Consider the following 20,604-nt stretch of genomic DNA (forward strand, 5'->3'; position numbering starts at 1 on the left):
GTCCAGTGCTGCATAAACGCACAGTCCAAATTTCGATTCTGATCCGACGTGAATGCAGCTTAACTTGTGTATGACCATTCGTAACATGATGTTAGCGACTCATTTGTTTTTGTTTTATCATAAATGTGTGTAGATGTACGCAATGTGCATACATTACGGCATGTTTACACTATAACAATCAACGATAAAAAGCTAAAAAGCAATTGTCTATATAGAAAATAAAAGAAATAATCATGGAAAAAGATAGAATCGTTTTTACTACTACGATTTTATCGTTTTCCCATGATTATGACGTCATTTTATTTGATTTGTGGAAATATTTTTTATCATAATTATACACGATAAATCGTTATCGAATTGTGCTAGTGTGAAAACTTCCCTTATTTCTTTTATTTTCTATATGAACAGTTGCTTTGTAACTTTTGAGTGGAAAACTTTGTGCGGGGTATACGTAAGAGTCGATTGTTCCAAGTTCGTCCATAGGCCTAACATAAAACCTCCAATAGAAGCGTAATGGGCTCGAAAAGAATCCCATCTCTAAATAAAAGAATCACATTCAAGGGTCCTAAAAAACAAGGAAGCCCACGGCTTCTATTCGAGGTTTTACGGTATGCCAACATTGTCATTGTTTCAAATTCTAAACCAGTCCATAAAACGATATTTTTTTGGTGGGAGCACTAATTAGGCCTATCTGTTATTTATTTAAAATACAGGCCCTACATTTGCGCAGAAATTAGGTATTAAAAGCTTTACAATAAAAAGAATTAATCAACCGACTCTGGCAAAATCAGGCGCTTGTCAAAAACGAGTCTTCAAATCTGCTATAATTCGTGTATCGATCATCTTTAGTGCATGTTGGATCTGAAAATATACATTTTCATATTGTTATCCGTTTAACAATTTTTGCATTAATTATTATTTTTTTCCTCTAGATTAAAAGATCTAAGAATGTCATTTTTCATTTTTTGAAACAAGAGCTTGTTGTTTGTTGAAGTGGGTCACTGATAGGCCAACAGTACAATGGCTAAACCAATGGGCCTATTATCTGATGACAATAAAATAACAGATAACATACTTAAAAGTATGTTATGTTTTTGTTAACGTCATGGTACCAGGAGGGAAAGTTTACAAATATGCGCCCTGACGTCAACGATAGTAATATTGTCCTGTCGCAGTACGTCACGATGAAGATTAAATGGCATAAGTTCGTGCTATGTTGATTGGTCTGGTGACATGTATTTTACCAGTTCTTTTCTACGACCGGATCGAACGTGTGGAAATTAGGTACACACACTTGACGTTATAAAAGGAGTGGGACTGACGTTTTATAAGGTGTGGGGAAATAACCTTAGTAAAAAAAGTTCAGTAAATGTGAATAGGCCTACTGCAATGTAGGCCTATATAAGTATTCTAATGCGCTGATGCTGCAACGTACGTTATCAATAATGTATCCCAAATGAACCTCATGGAGACTGCTACGAATGTGCTATGTAGAAATTATTTAATATTTTTATCAATTAAATTGATTAGGCTATGTATAAATGAAACAATTACTTCAGACTGTTTAAAAAACATTAAATAAAATATGCTCTACATAATTAATTAAAAAGGAAGAGCGATTTAACGAATTCTTGAACACGAATGCACAACAAATCGACAATTGAATAAATTTATTATATGGATAAATAAAAGAAAATGATTGGATAGAGGATGGATCGAACGAACAAATTAATTTGACGATCACGAACAGACTGATGAACGAACGAACGAATGGATGAAATGAAAATGCAGAAAGTAATAAATTGACGGATGGATGGATGGACAGACGATCGGATTAAAGAACGAGAACGACTGAATGGACAATCACTAACAGACGGATGTATGGCCGGACAATGGACAAACGAACGAACGAATGAAGAATAATTGAAAGAACGAACGAAATAAATGAATGAATGATTTTTTTTTTTTTTAGATAAACTAGGAAATTGTTATTCATCAATTGCAAAAATGAGTGAACAGGTATTTTCCAGTTTGTTACAGATGCTGCTAATGCTGTACACTTAAACCAAATAGTTGGGATCATCAATAGGCCTATCAAGATAAACCTTCCTTTTCTGAAAAAAAAAAAAAAAACTCTACTGTATCAGTTAACAGCTCAAAAGATGAAACCTTTATATCAACATGATCAATCTCTCCAAATTTGCGCCAGACGACGTCATGCTTGATTTTTTTTATAGCCTACCCCTGTAGCCTACATTGCAAACCCTGATTTCAAATCAACATACAATTTTATTTTCTGGGCCAGTTAGCACACAAAAAATGGAAATTTCTAAAAAAAAATAATTTGTTTTATTTATTTTTATTGCACCCTCCTTTACCTTACCATGAAACCGCCAAAAATAAGATACTGTATATTTCTTCCGTAATTAAATAAGTTTAAAGCATTTATCAATCTCATTACTACACAGTTTACATTCATCAATACAAGTTTATTTAACAAAATCATTTTGCTAAATAAGAAAACACAATTTTATTTTATTTTTTTCTGCCCTCTGACTATATTTAAAGAAATAATTTCGCTAAACAAGGTACCGGTACGTATTAAAAACGTATTATGGGCATCATGAAGGCCACTTTTTTTCAATATTCTTATCCTGTTCAGATTTTATCCAGGTTCCTCGTGGTGGTTGCGCATTTATGACTTTTTCTATTGGAAATTGATATAACTAATTTTAAATGAGCAAATCCATTATTATAATTTGATTTTTGGCTTTTCCATATTGTACACTCATGCGGTCGTAGCATTACAGTATGGCCTTTGTACCTTACCACACACCGACCCTGATCGATCCAGTGAAAATTGAGGGGGTATGTCGAAATGCTCAAGAACCTCGTGTCAAAGGTCAAGTGAGTATTAAATAGTGACTGAAGAGACAACCGCGAGTTCGAGAAGCAGTGGGCACCCTTTTTTGAGGAATTTTATTAGTTTTAGTTCCTCCGAAATGGAGGAGACCAAGATTATATATCACATAGATGATGAGGATACACCATACTTAGTGAAATTAGCAATTCCTTCTTCAGAAGTTACTCTAGGAGACTTTAAAAATGTACTCAATAGACCCAATTATAAATTTTTCTTCAAGTCAATGGACGATGATTTTGGGTAAGTTATTGACAGTAAATACTGTCAATATTTTTTCAGTTTGTGTTCGTATATACTATGCATTTACTCTTAATGATGTTTAAGACATTATAGATTGCTTTGATCTCTGGCACTGGTTGTATTGTTTAAACAGTGAGCCGAAAAACCTAATATTCTGCTAGCGATTTTCACCGATCGTGCGGCAAACAAGGCGTTACAGAGGCGACTTCACAGGCGATCATTTCGTGTTGTCGCTAGCTAGCCGTCATCGCAAACAAGCCAAAAATAACACCCATTGTTTACATTAGACAATTTTCATTATATTTTTGCGTTCTACTTCAGAATTGTTCATTAAACACTTTGTTTATCATATCCTCTACATATACTGTTTATTTTTACAAGAAATATTGCGTTTTAATGATTTTACCTGTTTAATTTTCAACAACATTCGAACTGCATATTTGAGGTGATCCCTTCTTTGCCAACATTATCTCCATACACACTCTCTTTTCTTACATTCTTACACGATTATTGCCTCTAAACGGTCTTTCTTTCCTAGCGTAGTGGCAAATACCAACAAATTCAGCACCTTGGCTCATTTACTCTTTGTTAAATTGTTCTTGTTGTGTTAGTAAGTACATCAAATTCGTATTAACAAAAATTCTGACTCTGTAAAGAAATAGGTCACCGAATTATAAAGAAGCCATGTTTTATTGTAAGTGATACCACAGCAGCTGACAGGTCCTGCCAAATGCATGTAAAATCATAAGCTTTAAACAATATCGAAAGTTAAGTATACCCAAAGCAGATTAATATGTTCATTACATATTATGTGGCTAATTTGGTAGAAAATTTTAATTTAAAAAACAAGTGTCAGGGTTCATTTTGAATAATGTTTTATTTTGATTCAACATTTCATCTCTGCCGATTATTATTACGTTATTACGTTGTGTTTTTATTTAATATGAATGTAACTTTTTAGATGATTATATTCTAATACTTTTAAATTTTATTTTAGTTACTGCTTAAGAGTCTGTTTATTCAATGTAAATGCTACCCTTAAGAAATGATTTGAATAATTTAAAATTTTAGATTGCAAAGAAAGTGCTTTGGTCTCTAATAATAAAATAAAAACAGTTAACTCAAATAAATATAGATCATATCATTAGTAGACAGGTCTTAAGTATCATAATAATAATAATAATTATTATTATTATTATTATTATTATTATTATTATTATTATTAATTGTAATAATAAATAGTTTGATTTTGGTTGAGTGCATTTTGCTGAAATCCTCAATGCCCTTTACATTAGAAATAAAAATCCGAAGTTAAGCAAAATATAAATTATGCATCTATATAATAGATACTGTATTTTAAACAAACATATTTATCTCGATCTGATTACTCAGCTTCTACAGTAGATAAACATCGTTAAACACGTTTAAAAAAAAAAGAACATTTGTATTTGTTTCGTATTGGTTTGTTGTCCTTTGGGGCAGAAATGTGGCCCTATGTGCCAACCAAAATTTCTAATTCATTTTTGAAAGGGGACAACATATTTATAAAAGGACATCGTCTAAAACCTCTTGGAAATTTAATGTACATGATGGTTTTATGGTTTATTTTATTATCTTCTAAAAAAATGTTCTGAAAGACTTGAAAATACTGTATCCCAAAACTGTGTGATGTCATTAGTACTACAACTTGCAGGGCATACTTTAACTGGAGAAATATATTGTTTAGAGAGAGTACAAATGCAGTAAAAGTAATGCCCGTAATTTAATTGAAAGAAATTATAAATACAGTGTATTTAGAATAAAAATCTTGGATTCTGAAAATTATATTGAAGGGCCTACTGTAGCAGATAGTGTTAATTAATTTAGGCTTCAATCAATAAATGTGCCCCTCTACTGCAGAATTAATGCCTGATGACTAATCTCAGCTGATGACAAGGAATATTCATGCTGTAAAGGCTGAATTAGAAAAGAATGGCAGTGAATGATGATATTGTTAATAATGCTTTAAATCTGCAGTGTGCGCTACTGTATCTTAATCTACACATTGTGCAGAACAGTAGATAAATAATTACCTACTGATGCGGATATAAACCTATCTCGGACAGGATATTTTGTAAGGCTTGAGGGGTGAGAACGGCTGGGTTCGCTTTATGTATATTGTTGCATACCAAGGGAATTTATATCCTGTTATTTACTCGAACATGTTAGTAATTAGTGAACTTGCAATCAAATTGCTAGCCTACAAGGCTTCTGTGGCCTCTTCATGAGAAAAATCTTTTATTCTGCTTAAAAGGTGTGATTACCTATGAGAGAATTAACAAAACAAATGTAATTGAAGCAAGTGGAATCTATAAAATTACAACTGCTTTTTAGGGCTTCTGTACTTGCTTCCTTCTTTTTCCACACTGAAAAACTTGAAGCTTATCAGTAAATACCATACATAATTAAATTAGTAATCCTGAGTGACGGTTATCATATTTTCCTACCTAGAAACAAGTAGAATAGAAGCGATTTTCTCTTTAAATACCACAAGTCACAAAATGCTAAAATTCATCTTCAGAAATATAACGTTTTTTAGCTACCGGTAAGGCAAAACTTTTTTCCACCTAGTTTTGCAAACCTTTTGTACAGTATTTCAAATACAGATCTCCTTCAAATTAAGGATCACTTTAGGGACCAGTATTTTCAATGGTCTTTAGTAGATTTGGTCTCTAAGTACAGTATAAAAATAATTATCATAAAGGAAAACATGTTCTTTGGAGCGAAAGATACTGTAGTGGGCTTTAACTGGTTGTTTTTAATTGGAGGGGTTTTAATTAGAGAGGTCTGAGACGCTTTCTTTGCTCCTGAAGGTGTCCACTTACTGTAATAGGGGTTCTACTGTACTTTTAAGTTCTGTGGCCCCATACAGTACTGTACTTACTGGATATATACAGTGAATCTCAGAAAGTAGAACAAATCCTTAAGGCATTTCTAATAACCACAGCATCATAACCCCACTCGCATCCTGCTATGCAAGCATTTCAAAGACAAGTTGGATGCATTTCAGACCAAACTGAGAAAAGTAAATGAATTGAACTCCACTGCCAGAATCAATTTCAATCTCTTCCTCGTTGCCAACAGATATTTCTCCCGCTGCTCCTTTTGACCGGGTCAAAAATCTCAGTTTATATTTATTTGTAGTTTCCAAAGAATAGAGGAAAAGTTTCTAAAATTTGGAATTATTGGAATGCCTTTTGCTAATACGTGCTGGGGTGTGAATCTGTAATTCTTTGGATTCTGAGAATTTTTACAGGGACTGTAGGAGAACTCGCAAAATATATCAATAATTATTATATTTTGATTTAAAAGAATGAAAACAAAAGAGAATACATAGGGTATACTGACATTAATAGGCCTATTGTGTCTTTAGCCAATTTGTTAATTTGAAAAATTCAGATCATATTTTTATACTCTATATGATTAATAATTATCATCATCATACAGTAATCATAATTTCTGCACCTTGAGCACTACTGTGGTAGATACATGTATGTGTGCTTTATTATTAGTATTAATATCTCGACCATCTTCATCATCCATCACTTTCATCATCATCAACCTCATCATTATCATCATCATCACCACCATTTTCATCATTATCATCGTCTACCTCAACTTTATCATCATAAACTTCGTCGATCATCATTGTCATCACCATCATTTTAATGTCTTTTCCATCGCCAGACATATTATCTATGATTTGGCTCCATTGGGCTGTTCTTGGCAAGATCATCTTTCATACGATACAAAAAAAAAATATAAAAGAATGTTAAGTCTGAAGTGCTGTAGAGTGACATTCACATTAGAACTGCCACTTCTGCAATTTGAACCTGTATGACCATTCATCGGAACACCTCCACATCTGCCAATCACTATTTAATAGACACTAAAATTATAAATATTGCTTTAGTTTGATAATAAGCTTTCAATTCTCACCTGAAATAACTTGCCCTGTGCTTTGTTATTTTCTCCTTTCACACGCTTATGGTGTACAGGTTGCTATTGTTGGGCCCAGGAAAGACTATTGTATAGTTTGTAAACCTGAGTGAATATAGAAGAACCACTGCCTGTCTCCTATGGATGTATGGTCTTTGATTTCTTGAATGTGTTTACTTGTCCGCAAACAGCGTACAATGCCGGCAAACAAATTCACATAAACGCACAGACCATTACTGTTGATTATGTTTGTCCGGCCGAGAAAAATCTTTGTCCAAGTGAAAAAGGAGGCTAGAAAAATAATCACATTTATTATAACTTACAGTATTTATAATTGATTTTCATTATTTAATTTATTTTAATTGTTTTTATTAAATTAAATCATTACTGTATGTATGGTAAATGTATAAAATTATATTATACATAGAAAAAGTTATACTATACAGTAAGTATCTCAAGAGCAATGGAGCCTTCTTGAAAACATCATGTTTACTGCACTCTTTTGATAGACCAAAAGTTTCCAGAAACTATCCTATTTCCGCAAAAATCTGAATATTTGCATGTTTTATGTTTGTAAACTTTCCATGTGTAATTGAGGTACCATAAATCCTTGAATTGAAGCCCTGGGCTTCTTTTTTATGCAAACTTTGGATGGGCTTCCTTTCGAGGCTACAGTACTTTTGCAAAGTAAAGACCTGGACTTTTTTTCAAAACGAATGCTGTAAATTTTGGGAATTTGTACTATAAAACATCAATCTGTATCATGGAGTGCACTAACTGGCATTCAATCACGCAAACTACTGTATAAACCAAGCATATTTTTTATTTATTTTGCTTTTTGAAATCCATGTACAGTGTATGGACTGTCCCTATCTCGAAAAGAAGCCTACTGTATACTATCTTGAAAAGAAGCAAATGAGACTAATTTTGCAAACTAAAGAGGGGGCTTTAGTTCGAGATGGGCTTCTCGAGATTAAGCTTCAATTTGAGGTTTTACAGTTAAGCAGCAAAATGAAATAATAATTAAACCAGATCTTCATAGAGTGTCATCTTTTGACTATTTGAAATAATTGATGAGCAGAAAATCTTGCTTTAGATTAGAGCTCCGTCCAGATTATCAAATTTTATTTGACAAACAAAACTGTTGTATGACCATATATAGTCATGATGTGCCTATATATGGTCATGATGTGATGTCATGATGACCATATTTAAGCATGTCACATGATTTTTGTCAAAAGAATTAATAGAATTGATGTGGACAGGGTTTTAGAGTACAGTACTGTTACTTTTAATGTTTCCTTTTATTTTTTTTTTGAAATCTCAATTTATACATATTTTATATTTTGATATTATTTTTGAATTTTGAAATAAAATTAATCTGGAATAATATATTTAATGACGTGAACATGTATGGGAATTATAGTTAGATACTGTACATGAGGAATAGAAACAGTATGCTACTGTATTTAAATACTGTAGATATTTTTTGCATCCTAGAGATTTATGTGATTGTGATAAAATTAATATTGATTGATATGTCGTTTTGTTAATTGGATTCATTAATATCACTGATTATAATTGACTGATTGATTGGCTTGATCTTGATTGATTGTTATTGCACAGATGATTGACTGCCATTGAATAATTGATTGATTACTTTAATTGCAGAGTTGTAAAAGAAGAAATTGTCGATGATGATGCAAAATTACCCTGTTTCAATGGAAGAGTTATATCATGGGTAAGGTTCTGTCTTTTTTAAAAAATTTTTTTGGTTAAATATAGCTAAAATATAAAATTTTATGAGACGGAGCCTTTAAAAAATCTCCGTAGTATGGGTATCAATGTCCTCTGCATTATTTCTGTCACTACAGTATTATCACCTCTTTATTAATTCTTGTCTTCATTTTAAAACTGATTAATAATAATAATACTGTAATAATAATAATAATTATAATAATAATAATATTTTAGCATTTATATACTATAGCGCTCTTTACAGGGAGTCTCACAGCGCTTAAAAAGGTGAATTTTAATAAGAGATTTGAATTGAGAAAGAGTTGGAGCATAACAGATGATCTTGGAAAGTTTGTTCCAGAAAAGGTGAAAATATATAAAACACTTTAGGGACAGTATATTAAGTTTGCTTTTGTTGAATATAGTATGAAAGGATGAAGTTCAGAACGAAGACCAGCACGTAAATGATTATGGAGTAATAAGTTCCTGAAGGTTCCTGATATCGGTGTTGGAATGAGTGCATTTTCTTTTTCTTTGTGCACATTGTCGCAGTCCTTTAGGCCTCTCTAAAGTCCACCAGATAAAACAAACTGAAATGATCAACTTACATCTATCCTGTTATACTATTAGCTTAGCTACAGTATGTCTGGCCAGTGGACAAAAGAGAGCAAGCCTGACAGCTACAGTAAGCTCAATAGTCAATAGTAGTGTGGTGGGTATGGGTCAATAGTGGCATGAGAAAGGTCAACAGTGCATACAGTAGTCTATAGTGTTGTGAGTATGATGAATAATGCTGTTAACTGTATAATTTGCCATTGATTTTGGTTAGAATACATTAATATCGTTACCTTTAGTGTCTTGATCTCTTGTATAAGGTTTGGGTCAAGTTCTAGATATTGTAATGTGTATTTGTTATCTTTGCTGTTCACTGTTAAAAGACCATTAGGCCTATTTATGCAGAGCTAGACACTGGTATGTGACAGCGGAAAAAAACCACCTGATGTACAGTATTATTCTTATTGTTATTCGTGTGGGTCGCACTCCGACTATGGGTCACTCTGACTCAGTCAATGTAAAAATCATTTCTCTTTCCAGAAACTGTCATGCAACAGAAAATATTCTGATCAATCTGTGATTCTAGTAATTCTTTTGAGCAAAAAAGTAATATTAATACTACTATAAATACCATTATTTCTAAAGACATTCTTATGTTTAACAAATGATCATAATTTTAAAAATATATTAATGTTTGTTTTGCCTTGGTAACAAGGGTTTTATTTATTTACTAAACCACTTCAAAAACACCTCTTTACATGGCACTCCACTTTGAAACTGCCTTGGGGTACTTACACTAACAACAATGTAAAAGAAGCAAAAGAAAATACACATAGGAATACAGTATGTAAATACAGTACAAATAGAAAAAGGGCCAACAGACAATTGACAATTTAGTTGAAATTAAATGCACTTGAGACAGAAAAATAATATAATTGGCAAATTATAATTTTTTTAAATATCAAATTAAGGTGGACTGTAACCAAAATGTTACTGGAAAATGACAGTATCCAGAATTTTGGTCCCCTTTTTTCCAGTTTTCAAATATTTTAAAATCTATATCATATTTTATTAAATAGTTTTGCCGTCATCAATACCCTGCTGTGTTTTAGAAAAATCAGTTGTACTTGTACAACTAAAAAAAATGGCCAAATAAAAAAATTAATAGTTTCTCGTCCCCTTGCGCATTCATTTTCTCTGCCTCACCAATTTTTTTTCTTTTTTTTAATTTCCTTTATTTTATGAAATACAAAAATCTGGCTAACTCACATCAGTAAAATTCCTCTCTCGATTGGTCGTGGTTGGGGATACTGTTGTTTTCAGTGTGTCTACTTGGTAAAAGTAAGAAAGTAACTGTTTCCCATCAACCATTTTGGATTTGCCATCTCGGAGTAAAAAAAACAAAAAAACGTAGAAGAGTGCCCTCATTCTCCTTTTTTCAATATATTAAGACGAGAAACTACTTTTGTTTTTTATTTGGCCTAAAAGATACACAAAAAAAGAAAAGTGATTATTTTACAAATTATTATTTCATAACTTATAATTTATGTATATGTACAGTAGTATGGTATCCTCCTTATTACATTTACAGTATATTATTTATTTACTGGTAACATCTGTGTACTACATTATTTATAGCACATTTGTGGACAGTACAATAACTACAGTAAGGTGTGCCACATTCAACTGCTTTTGTCTTACTGTCATATCTATCCTTCAAACATCACATTGGGTGGAAATTCCTACAGTAGTGGAAATGAATGGAAAAATGATGGAGGATTTCTTCCATACATGAGTCATCGTTCCATATAAGAATGAACCCAGCTTCTGATTAAACGTCAGTATAACAACAACACGCAACGACGTGTGCTATATTTAGCCTGCTGACTCAATCAAGCATGTTGACGCAACGAAGAAACACCAGAATGCATTCACCATTAGAAAGAATTAAAATAACACCCGATGAGACGCCGTATATATAACAACAATGATATACATTTTCTCGCTTCTGTCATCAGCTCTTGGGTAATAATATTAACTGTCTATACAGTGGCGCTGTTCCATGTAAATTTAAACACTATAATTGGATTTTAAGGTGTTGTTTGGAATATTAATGTGGTTGTAAAATGATAGTAGTTTGAAAATGGATTTTAATAGTTACTGTTATTGCAGATAGATTATACGTGAAGATAATTTATTGTTATTACATAGACAATTGTCTAGGTTCCATATCCCATATGCCGCAGAATATTCTTGAATCATAATCTATTTCGCTAGAAAATTTTGAAGTAGTAAATTAATAGTGTGTTAGTTCTGTTACAATAGTGAAAACAATGGTTAATGTATTTATTATTTTTTGATTTTGAGAATTAAAGTATGAATCGCATTGGGATTTGAACCCATGACCTCGAAACCATTTAGGCTTAAAGTTGGTGTACCACTATTTCCTTATATTTATCAATTGAGGCTTGCCTTGTCAGAAACAACATCAGTGACCAAAAAAGGAAAATTTACTTTCTAATAATATTTCAAATTCTCCGCATTATAAGTTTTAAAATTAATTTACTGAAATCAAATTACTAATTGCCAAATTTATGAGTAAAGGTTTTACAGCTGTTTTTGTTTTAAGTATGCAATACTGCCATATTCGTATGCTAAATACTGTACTCAAGTTAAACATTTGACGACAGTACTGTACGTTAGTTTTTGGATGGCAATCCTCATTTGAGGATTTTTTTTTTAGTTTATTGCATAATATATACTGGTTTAATTGATAATAATGCATTTCATAAGCGGCAACACCTGCTATTAGTGAACAGTTAGTAATTTACTAATGGATTAATAATATTTCTATTTGCAAAGTGATGCAATATTGTGGTAGGATAAATGGTTAAAATGTTAATTAAAAAAATACTATGACAGCAACTTCTTATGAGAAATCTTGTTGGCTTTTAGCAGAGCATTTTCCTAAAGTGTTTGCACAATGCTGAGTTTACCCCTTGAGCCAAAATATTAGCAAACAAGTAAGTAATGATCAAAATTTCCAATGAAAATTAATGCACAGTTTTTGGATTCTGTGAGTGTGAGCTGTTCTGATACCGTTATGCAAGAATTTTCTCGTGCAGTAGGCTTTCTTTTCTAAAATCAAAATTAATGAAGGTATAGTAATATTTAAAAAAATATATATATATTTGTTGTATATCTCTGTTGTATACCTAACCTACTTTCCCGTGATTACTAGAGATGGAATGGTTGCCTTGGGAACAAACAGTTGTTGTGGAGAGTCGGAGAGTTGATAAGAGTTATTGAGATGATGAGGATGAAGGTAGAGATGTTGGACTCAAAGGTGACATTTTCTTAGTCACTGGCTGCTTAAATTTCTTATTCATTTTACTAATGAACGCTGGATACACTTTTCGATGGCTTAGTATCGTGTTTAAGGTATTAAAGTCATTGTGTTTCTTTGCACCTGGCCTTGAAAAAAAAAATCTAATTCATCTACTGTATAAAAAAAAATCGTGTATCATATCATACACATGCATCCAGTACAGTTACTATTTTTTTTCTTATATACCATAATCATGTTTGGTCCTCAACAGCCTCTAATAAGATTTGTAACCAGTGGCATAATGACGAGACATAGGGGTCAGGGGAAAGAAAGTTCCCCTCCCCCCACAGTAGAATATCAAAGAATATCTTAGCCTGTTATATTACTGTAATTTAATTTAAATTTTATGTAAATTCTAGTGGTCCTTTACTTCATTATTTCGGCTATTTAAATTTCAAGTTTGTAGTCGAGCCTAGGATCGGAAGATTTTGGATCAGAAGATTTTGGATCAGGAATTGATATTTTATAATAGAAGTATTTGTCATGCGAGTTAAAAATTGTTTAATTTGCTAGTTTTTGGTGTCTTCTACTAGACCATTGTCAGTGCTCTGTTAGAAGAGAGCTGATTATAGGACAGCAATTTTAGCCCCTCTGAACTAGGGGGTCTGTGGCTTCGCCCCCGAGAGCTGCAGGTGTTTATTGAAATCCTGTTTCAAATGTTTTTTAAGCAAATAATCCCATACTCTAGAATATATTAAAATTTTATTAAATTTCTAACACATTTTTGAAACAAAACTCATCTCTCTCTCCTCTTTAAAATTGTTATTCTTACATATTCCAGAGTTCCTTGTACTATGCTATATAGAATAAGAACCTACTTTATAATACTGTAATAAATTCCTATAATATATAGTACCAAGATTACACTTTGCAATATTCATGCTCTAAAGTAATGCAGTGTCAGATCTCCATGGTCAGATTGTGGGGCTAATCTTAGGGAGTTTTTATTTAAGTGTTGTAAGTCAGGTATGAACAAATAATAATATTTCACAAATATTCAGATATAAGAAACAAAGAAAATCATCCCTTTCAAGGTTGGCTGTGGCTGTCCACATAAACCATGTGTTATGTTAACACTAGGTTAACACTACAGTAATATACGTCTTGCTGGTTATTTTCCCAATATACCTGTTAAGTGTTAAAGATGTTATTGCCCTGCTAGTGGGGAATATAACGTTTGGTTATTTTGACTTCATCTATTATTCCCCTTACACCACAGACTTCTAATACTCTAGCTATTCAACTAATTGTTCGCCGGAAACCTTACATGATTGTCCGACGTTTACGTAGCCTTGTGCCAGTCTTAGGCTAAATAGTCAGCACAATGCTTAATAATTACCCACATTACACCATTCACAAAAGCTGAATAGACCTGTCCATCTGAAGAAAAGGAACACATTTTGTAGGCTACTCTTTTCAGTTGGACATTCAGGGATCGTCTCGATAGTTCAATAAAAACATGTGTTTTTAATGACCATTAGGTTTTGGACCCAATTTAGAGTTTATGCTTCATTTATTCTTGCTAATGCTGAGAGGTAATCAAACAATGGTGTCTTGGTAAATTTCTTTTTGATTTACCAAATTGTGACAAACAGCTTATAAGTAGCATATTAAATGATCTTAGAAAAAAAAAAGAGTAAAAAATATAACAAAAGACATCCTGAAACATCTAAACCATCTTTCTTGAATCAATGTCAAACCTTTTTAGTTCCTTTGTTTATTTTAAGACTGAGTTTGAAGCCATTCATATTGTCAGCTGCTTTAAAAGCTTATAAATTTAGTAGAGGAGTACAGTAGCTTCATGGTTAGAATACATACCTTCCAATTTTCGGGTATTGTGTTTACATCAATAATACAATTCTTCTGGGATTAAACAACTAAAACAACTCCATTCAGTAAGCTTTGTCACCAATTGTTGTATCAATGGCTTTATAATGAGACCATCTTGGCACAAACTCTCTAATTTGTTCCTTAGACGTAATACACTATGTCTGATCAGACAGTATGTTTGTTACATACATCTAATCCAATATATTATGTGTTCTAGCCCGTAGGCAGGATATTTAAAGGGAGGGGGGTTCTAATTTTCAAATAAGGGCACTTTGCGTCCACATCAACCTCTGCCCCACCATGGTTGGGTTAAATTAAAAAAATATAACACCTCAGATGTCCAGAAATGGCAATAAAAATGCCAAATATCTGGAATTAATGTCAAAAACTTTCATGCAAGTGGTACTTTCTGGTAATGATTTAAAAGGTATTTTCTGGAAAAGGGGAGGGGGGGAGTTTCTTTCGAACCCCCTGGCTAAGGGCTTGGTGTTTCTCTGTCTGTCAGAGATCTTACAGACAAAACCTAAAAAACGTGAAAATATCAAGTTATTGTAAATTGCTAATCCACTACATATGGATAACTACATATTGAGACCCAAAATATAGTATGGTACAGTACTGTATGTTATACACTAATGTGTGTATACAGTATAATAGGTTTGTGCAAGTCAACTATTTTTTCCAAAATAAATAATTGTTCCAAAAATGTTTAGATTTAATTTAATATTTAAAAATTATTCAAACATAATGAATAATATATATTTGAATGAATGACTTACAGTAAAACTGTTTATAGACTATATTATTACTACAGTACCTGTACATTCAACAATCAGCTATTGAAATTATTCATAGGCCTAATTTGTGACCGCACAATGTAAACAAGAATTTTATCTTTTACCCATTGCCCCTGACTGTTGATTTTAATATAAATATTTAATAAGCAGACTATTCTAGACCATTAAAATTTTATTTTAAAAAATTATGTGTATTTTATTCAGCCAGAATTTTCATATTCGTTGTACACCATTATTCTTATTTATAATATATTCAGAAATCTGCATGGTGTGTTGAATTTGGAATCTACCAACATAAAATGACTTACCAGGCCTAGTAGCCTACTGTATTGATTATCTTAGTACACTTATAAACCAACCCCAAATTTCAACCTTAAAAATTGCAGTCAAATTCATGGCGTGCAATTATTCACCAGGATTTATTTTACTGGTGCGCTGGTGGATGTGAATGAGAAAAAATGTTAAACATTTATAATGATTGCAATGTGACTCTTTCAGTGCTGTATCGTTCGCAGGTGGAGCATCTGTCAATTTTGTTACTGTACATATCATTAAATTGTTATATTCGTCTATGAACGATTTCCTGTGTAGAGGAAGAGTTGTAGATTATTCTGGCAGATATGACTACAGCAACACATTAATTTACTATTGATCTAATCCCAACAATCCAATGGAAGAATGGATCAGTCCAATTTTAATTTTTCCTCGTAGATCCTCTAATCTCGCATTTTCCGACTGAATTCATGAAAAATATTAAGTTTATTATACAGTAAAGAATGATATAATTTTTTGTGATTATAATTGAATTTTGTCACTGCCAGCCAGCTGTTTTGCTGTTTAATTTAACTGCTAAAGTCTACTTCGTGAATACATATTGGATAAAACGACAGGACTAATTGCCTACTGTATTCTCTCCCAAAAGAGAACGCCCCTCGAAAAATGATAAAAGGATATTGTTTTGTGATTTTATTATTAAATTTTTGCCATTGCCAATGCCATGATATTTAAATAAACTGCACAATTTTAATTGTTTACTAATTTTAATAATAAATACTGTATATATTTTTCAATTCAACTACCTACTGTAGACACCCATCTTGGTGGTGGGAAACAAACATAGATAAAATGCTTTGCCCTACAGATGTAAACAAAACCCACTATGAAGGGTTCTATCTCAACCTTGGTTCAATACTTGTAGTGAATCCAAACTACATTAAATTTATTGGTAAAAGTAGGATTAAGTAAAGCATGGTTGTTCACAGATATTGATTCTTACAGTACAACCATTCTCTTGGTGTATAAACACAAACTATTGCCAAGTAGTTTACCCATCTAGTTTCTATTACGGAATAATGGATTAATCTCTCAAAAGATATTGCCTGCCTACCTGTCTTATTCCCTTGATAAAATCGAGACAATTCAACGAAATATTCCCCAATAAGCCTTATTTAATAAGGCTTATTGGGGTGTGTGCAAGTTTTTAGCAAGATTTTACAAAACAAATGCACTCTTATTTGACTAACCAGTTGCGTACGATATTGTCCTACTGTTCACCGCCAAATATAGTACTGCATTGGAGGTCCCCGGGGCCCAGCCCAAATTTTTTATAAGATACTAGGCACACCTACTATGCAACCTTTGTGTGATTTTGACTTGCACAAGTGTGTTCCTCAGTTATACAGTGGTGTTGTCACTACAGTTTAATAATGTTTTCCCATCCATGAAATTGAATCAAAATATTTTAATGATTTAAAAATTGGTAACTTCCATATGAAGCTAACTCTACAATGATGTTTATTTTTAATGAATCTGCAAGTCTATAACTACAACATTTTCTAAATTATTGTATTATTAAATCTGTTATATTCTGTCTGGTCATTTTGTATTGATAACTTTAATAGAAATGTTTCTAATCTTCAGATGCAATATCTTGATTTTTTCTTTGTCATGGATTGTGTTGAAATTATATTAGTTTCTCAGTTGATGTGAACTAGACATGTCTGCTTAGTTTTTTTGATAATACGATATTGCTACCATTCTGCTTAATTAAAGTTGGAATCACGTCGTCTCTGGTGAATATAACATTTAATTTGCTTGGAACAACTGAAATGAAAGCGATATAATGCAGAAGGTTTTTTTTAATCCGATTTAATTTCATTTGATTTTATGATTTAATATTTCCAAATCTTCCAAAAGAACCTTTTCTTTGAGTTGAGGACAATTGTTTTTAAGTTCAATTAAAAAATTTGTTGTTATTCCTCCTCAAATTATTAAGTCCCTTCATTGGCCTTAGTGTTTTTTCAGCCCATCTTACTTTGTTAAATTTGTTCCTCGTTATAAACCACCACATCGTCTCCACTCTGCTAAGAAGTCTTTGCTTTCAACTCCCACATCTGATACAAAGACCTATGGAAACTGCACTTTTTAATTTCTGTCTCCTTCCTATGGTATGAGCGTCCATTTGTATTAAAAAATCACGTTCACAACAACCTTTCAAAGATAATTTAAAAACCTGATTCAATAAATTTTTGATGGGTACAGTAACTGTGCCTTTGATCGTTTTTGGAATTGGTGCAATTATGTGATTATTATAAGCAAGTAAAAAAAGATCGTAAATACAATCGCAAATCTTTCCGAGGTTTTCACTTTCTCGTGACTCGAAAAAAAGAATGAGGAAGTTGCATAGTGGCGGGGGCCGCTTGAGCTTGGCGCCAGGAGTCGACTGTTCTATTATTTTTCATGGGGTGTTTTCATGTGCGAGAAAGAATAGGCAATTTGTCGGTTTATCCAGGTAAGTATTCACTTATAGACTACCAACATCACCATTGATTTGTGTATTCTGTTTTCCCATATTTTCAGCTTGTTCCAGGAGACGGATCAGATACCTCATCACAATGTGCAGAGAGCCACAATGGAGACATGCAGCCCCCGATGGAGAGGACAGGGGGTATAGGAGACTCAAGACCTCCCTCATTTCAGTAAGACTTTCTTCTTTACCAGAGAGTAGGCCTACATTAGGATCAGCAGTGCTTGCAATACAATCAGTGACTATTTTTGTTGTTCTCCTAGTTGATTGAGTAGCTTTTACGCAAGTTTTTTATGAGCACATCATTAATACATTAGCATTTACATACTACTTGTATCAATCAAGATCAATGCTAAGAGAAAAAAAAAATGAATATTACATATTAGTGAATAAACAGGTAAACCAAAGAAAGCAAAGTAAGTCATCAGTTATGGGTATGGGCTGGTAATTCAATTAAATTATAATTCAATTTTATCGCCACTACACAGCACAGTGTTGAATTACACGTTTAATAACGTGGTAAAAATGATAAACAGAACTTAAAAAAAATTTTAATATAAATGCATTATCTTGATTTTACCGTTCCATTAAGACTAACTCCTTGTATATTGTTTGTAAGGGCCTGTTTCTACTGGAAAAAAAAAAAATCGATTAATAATTGCTTTTTCGAAAAATCGCTTTTTTTCTCGCAGTAGAAACAGGATTAGTTTGAAAAAAGCGATTAAAAAAAATTGATTAAACACGTGCAATGGATAGCGTGTTTGAACGGCAAATAACAGATTTTGGCTGTGCACCTTTTAGCTGAAACACAAAAAAGTCAATTGTCAGGTGAAATGTGACCGCCAGGTCAAACCAGGTGCAAAACTAGATCACATCAGCGCAAACTTTCAAAATAATGATTAGTCCACTTTTTCATGTCCTAGGCCTACAAGCTTAAACGTCAACAAGCATGTGGAGCGACGAAATCGTTTTGTAATTATGCCTCTCCGCGCTTTTGGGCCTACTGTTGTCCTTGTTTGGTCACTCGGCACACCATAGGCTATCTTACTCCTCGTCATCATGACGGGAATGTGAATGATAATACTGTACAGAGTTTGGAAAAAATATTGTATAAACAAAATGGTGACGTCATTTCTGTCACGAAAAATAAAAAATGCAGTTGCAACGCAGGATGGCACTCATTAATAAAGCGGTTTAAAAAAATCGTTTATTTTGTGTTTATCCGTAGAAACACACCCTAAGGTTCAACAAATTGACAACGTAAATTGTATGTAAACTTGTGTGTTTGTGGGACGTATTCCTGGCCCTTGATTAACACGCATGGAATGGTCCATATCGAATTGTCTGCTACTTAATGTGTATTCTTTCTTGTTCTGGATCATGGCCTTATATAAGTGATGGTGGGAGGAAATTTATTGTTTAATTGTATATATTGTTACAATAATATTTTTCTCTTGATCTGGAATTTAAGTAGTACAGTAATGTTGTCATATGGAAGGAATAAAGTGTTTTAAAATGGCAGTATTCAAGGTTTATCAGGTAACAAACAACCTAGCAGGCACAAAGTTATAGACCTCTTCCTCTCATTCCAGACATTTCCTTAGTGTGGTCTAGGCTTAGCAAATCCTGTCAAACGATGTTGTTTAGGTGTTATCCTGGCCTAATCTGGAGTACACCCTAGGCAGCAATAAGCTATTCTTCGAAGGTCTGAGCGGGTGCTATGTAAGCACTGATGAGCTATTCAGTGGGCTGTCTAAAGTGCTCCCATGGTTCGATCAGTTATTATCTACTCTCACTTCACTACCTCATTATGTGTCATCTGTGGCTACTTGTCTATTCTTGGCATTTACAGTATTATTATTTCGTTCACACTATGATGCTGAAATAAGCCTAATGTCCATAGTAACCCATTATAAACATCTATATGATGCGTGTCACATATTCACAGTATTATTGAGGTTAAAAAGGTATTTATCGGGAAAACCCATGTCAATTTTTCAAGTAAGCTCGTACAGTATCTTGCAATGATACCTGAAGATGCAACAATCAGTTTTTCTCTGATTTACACACTTAGATAACCCTACTTATACGACCAAAATCGAAGTTAATTACTGCACAAGTGGGAGTATACAAAGAATACAGTATGCAAAGAATAAGTGTTATCTATTGACTGGGAATTCTTTATTTTAGTTTACATTGAAAGCTACTGGATACGTACAGTATCTAATGAGTTACCTAAAATATACAATGTAAAAACTGAAATATTAGGCCAAAAAACAATATACTTGTTTAGCGTCACCGTCTGACCCTGATTTTCTATCCTCCTCTCTCCTCCCTCCCCCCCCCCAAA

At 32.8% G+C, this 20,604-nt stretch overlaps 1 protein-coding gene across 6 annotated transcripts in view; it reads left to right on the forward strand.

Annotated features, from left to right (window-relative positions):
* Window positions 1–2,907: 2,907 nt before the first annotated feature.
* Window positions 2,908–20,604, forward strand: part of LOC117105676 (segment polarity protein dishevelled homolog DVL-3-like) — a 69,066-nt gene continuing 51,369 nt past the window's right edge. For all 6 annotated transcript variants that reach the window (XM_033246895.1, XM_033246897.1, XM_033246894.1 and 3 more), the window contains exons 1-3: window positions 2,908–3,163; window positions 8,813–8,882; window positions 18,308–18,426. In XM_033246895.1, the coding sequence (XP_033102786.1) occupies window positions 3,003–3,163; window positions 8,813–8,882; window positions 18,308–18,426 (350 nt within the window). In that variant the 5' untranslated portion in view covers window positions 2,908–3,002. The remainder of the gene's footprint in view (window positions 3,164–8,812; window positions 8,883–18,307; window positions 18,427–20,604) is intronic.

This window comes from Anneissia japonica, unplaced genomic scaffold, assembly GCF_011630105.1.
Source record: "Anneissia japonica isolate Jap-2015-1 unplaced genomic scaffold, ASM1163010v1 scaffold287754_len4335492_cov202, whole genome shotgun sequence".
In the NCBI taxonomy this organism is placed as follows: Eukaryota; Metazoa; Echinodermata; class Crinoidea; order Comatulida; family Comatulidae; genus Anneissia; species Anneissia japonica.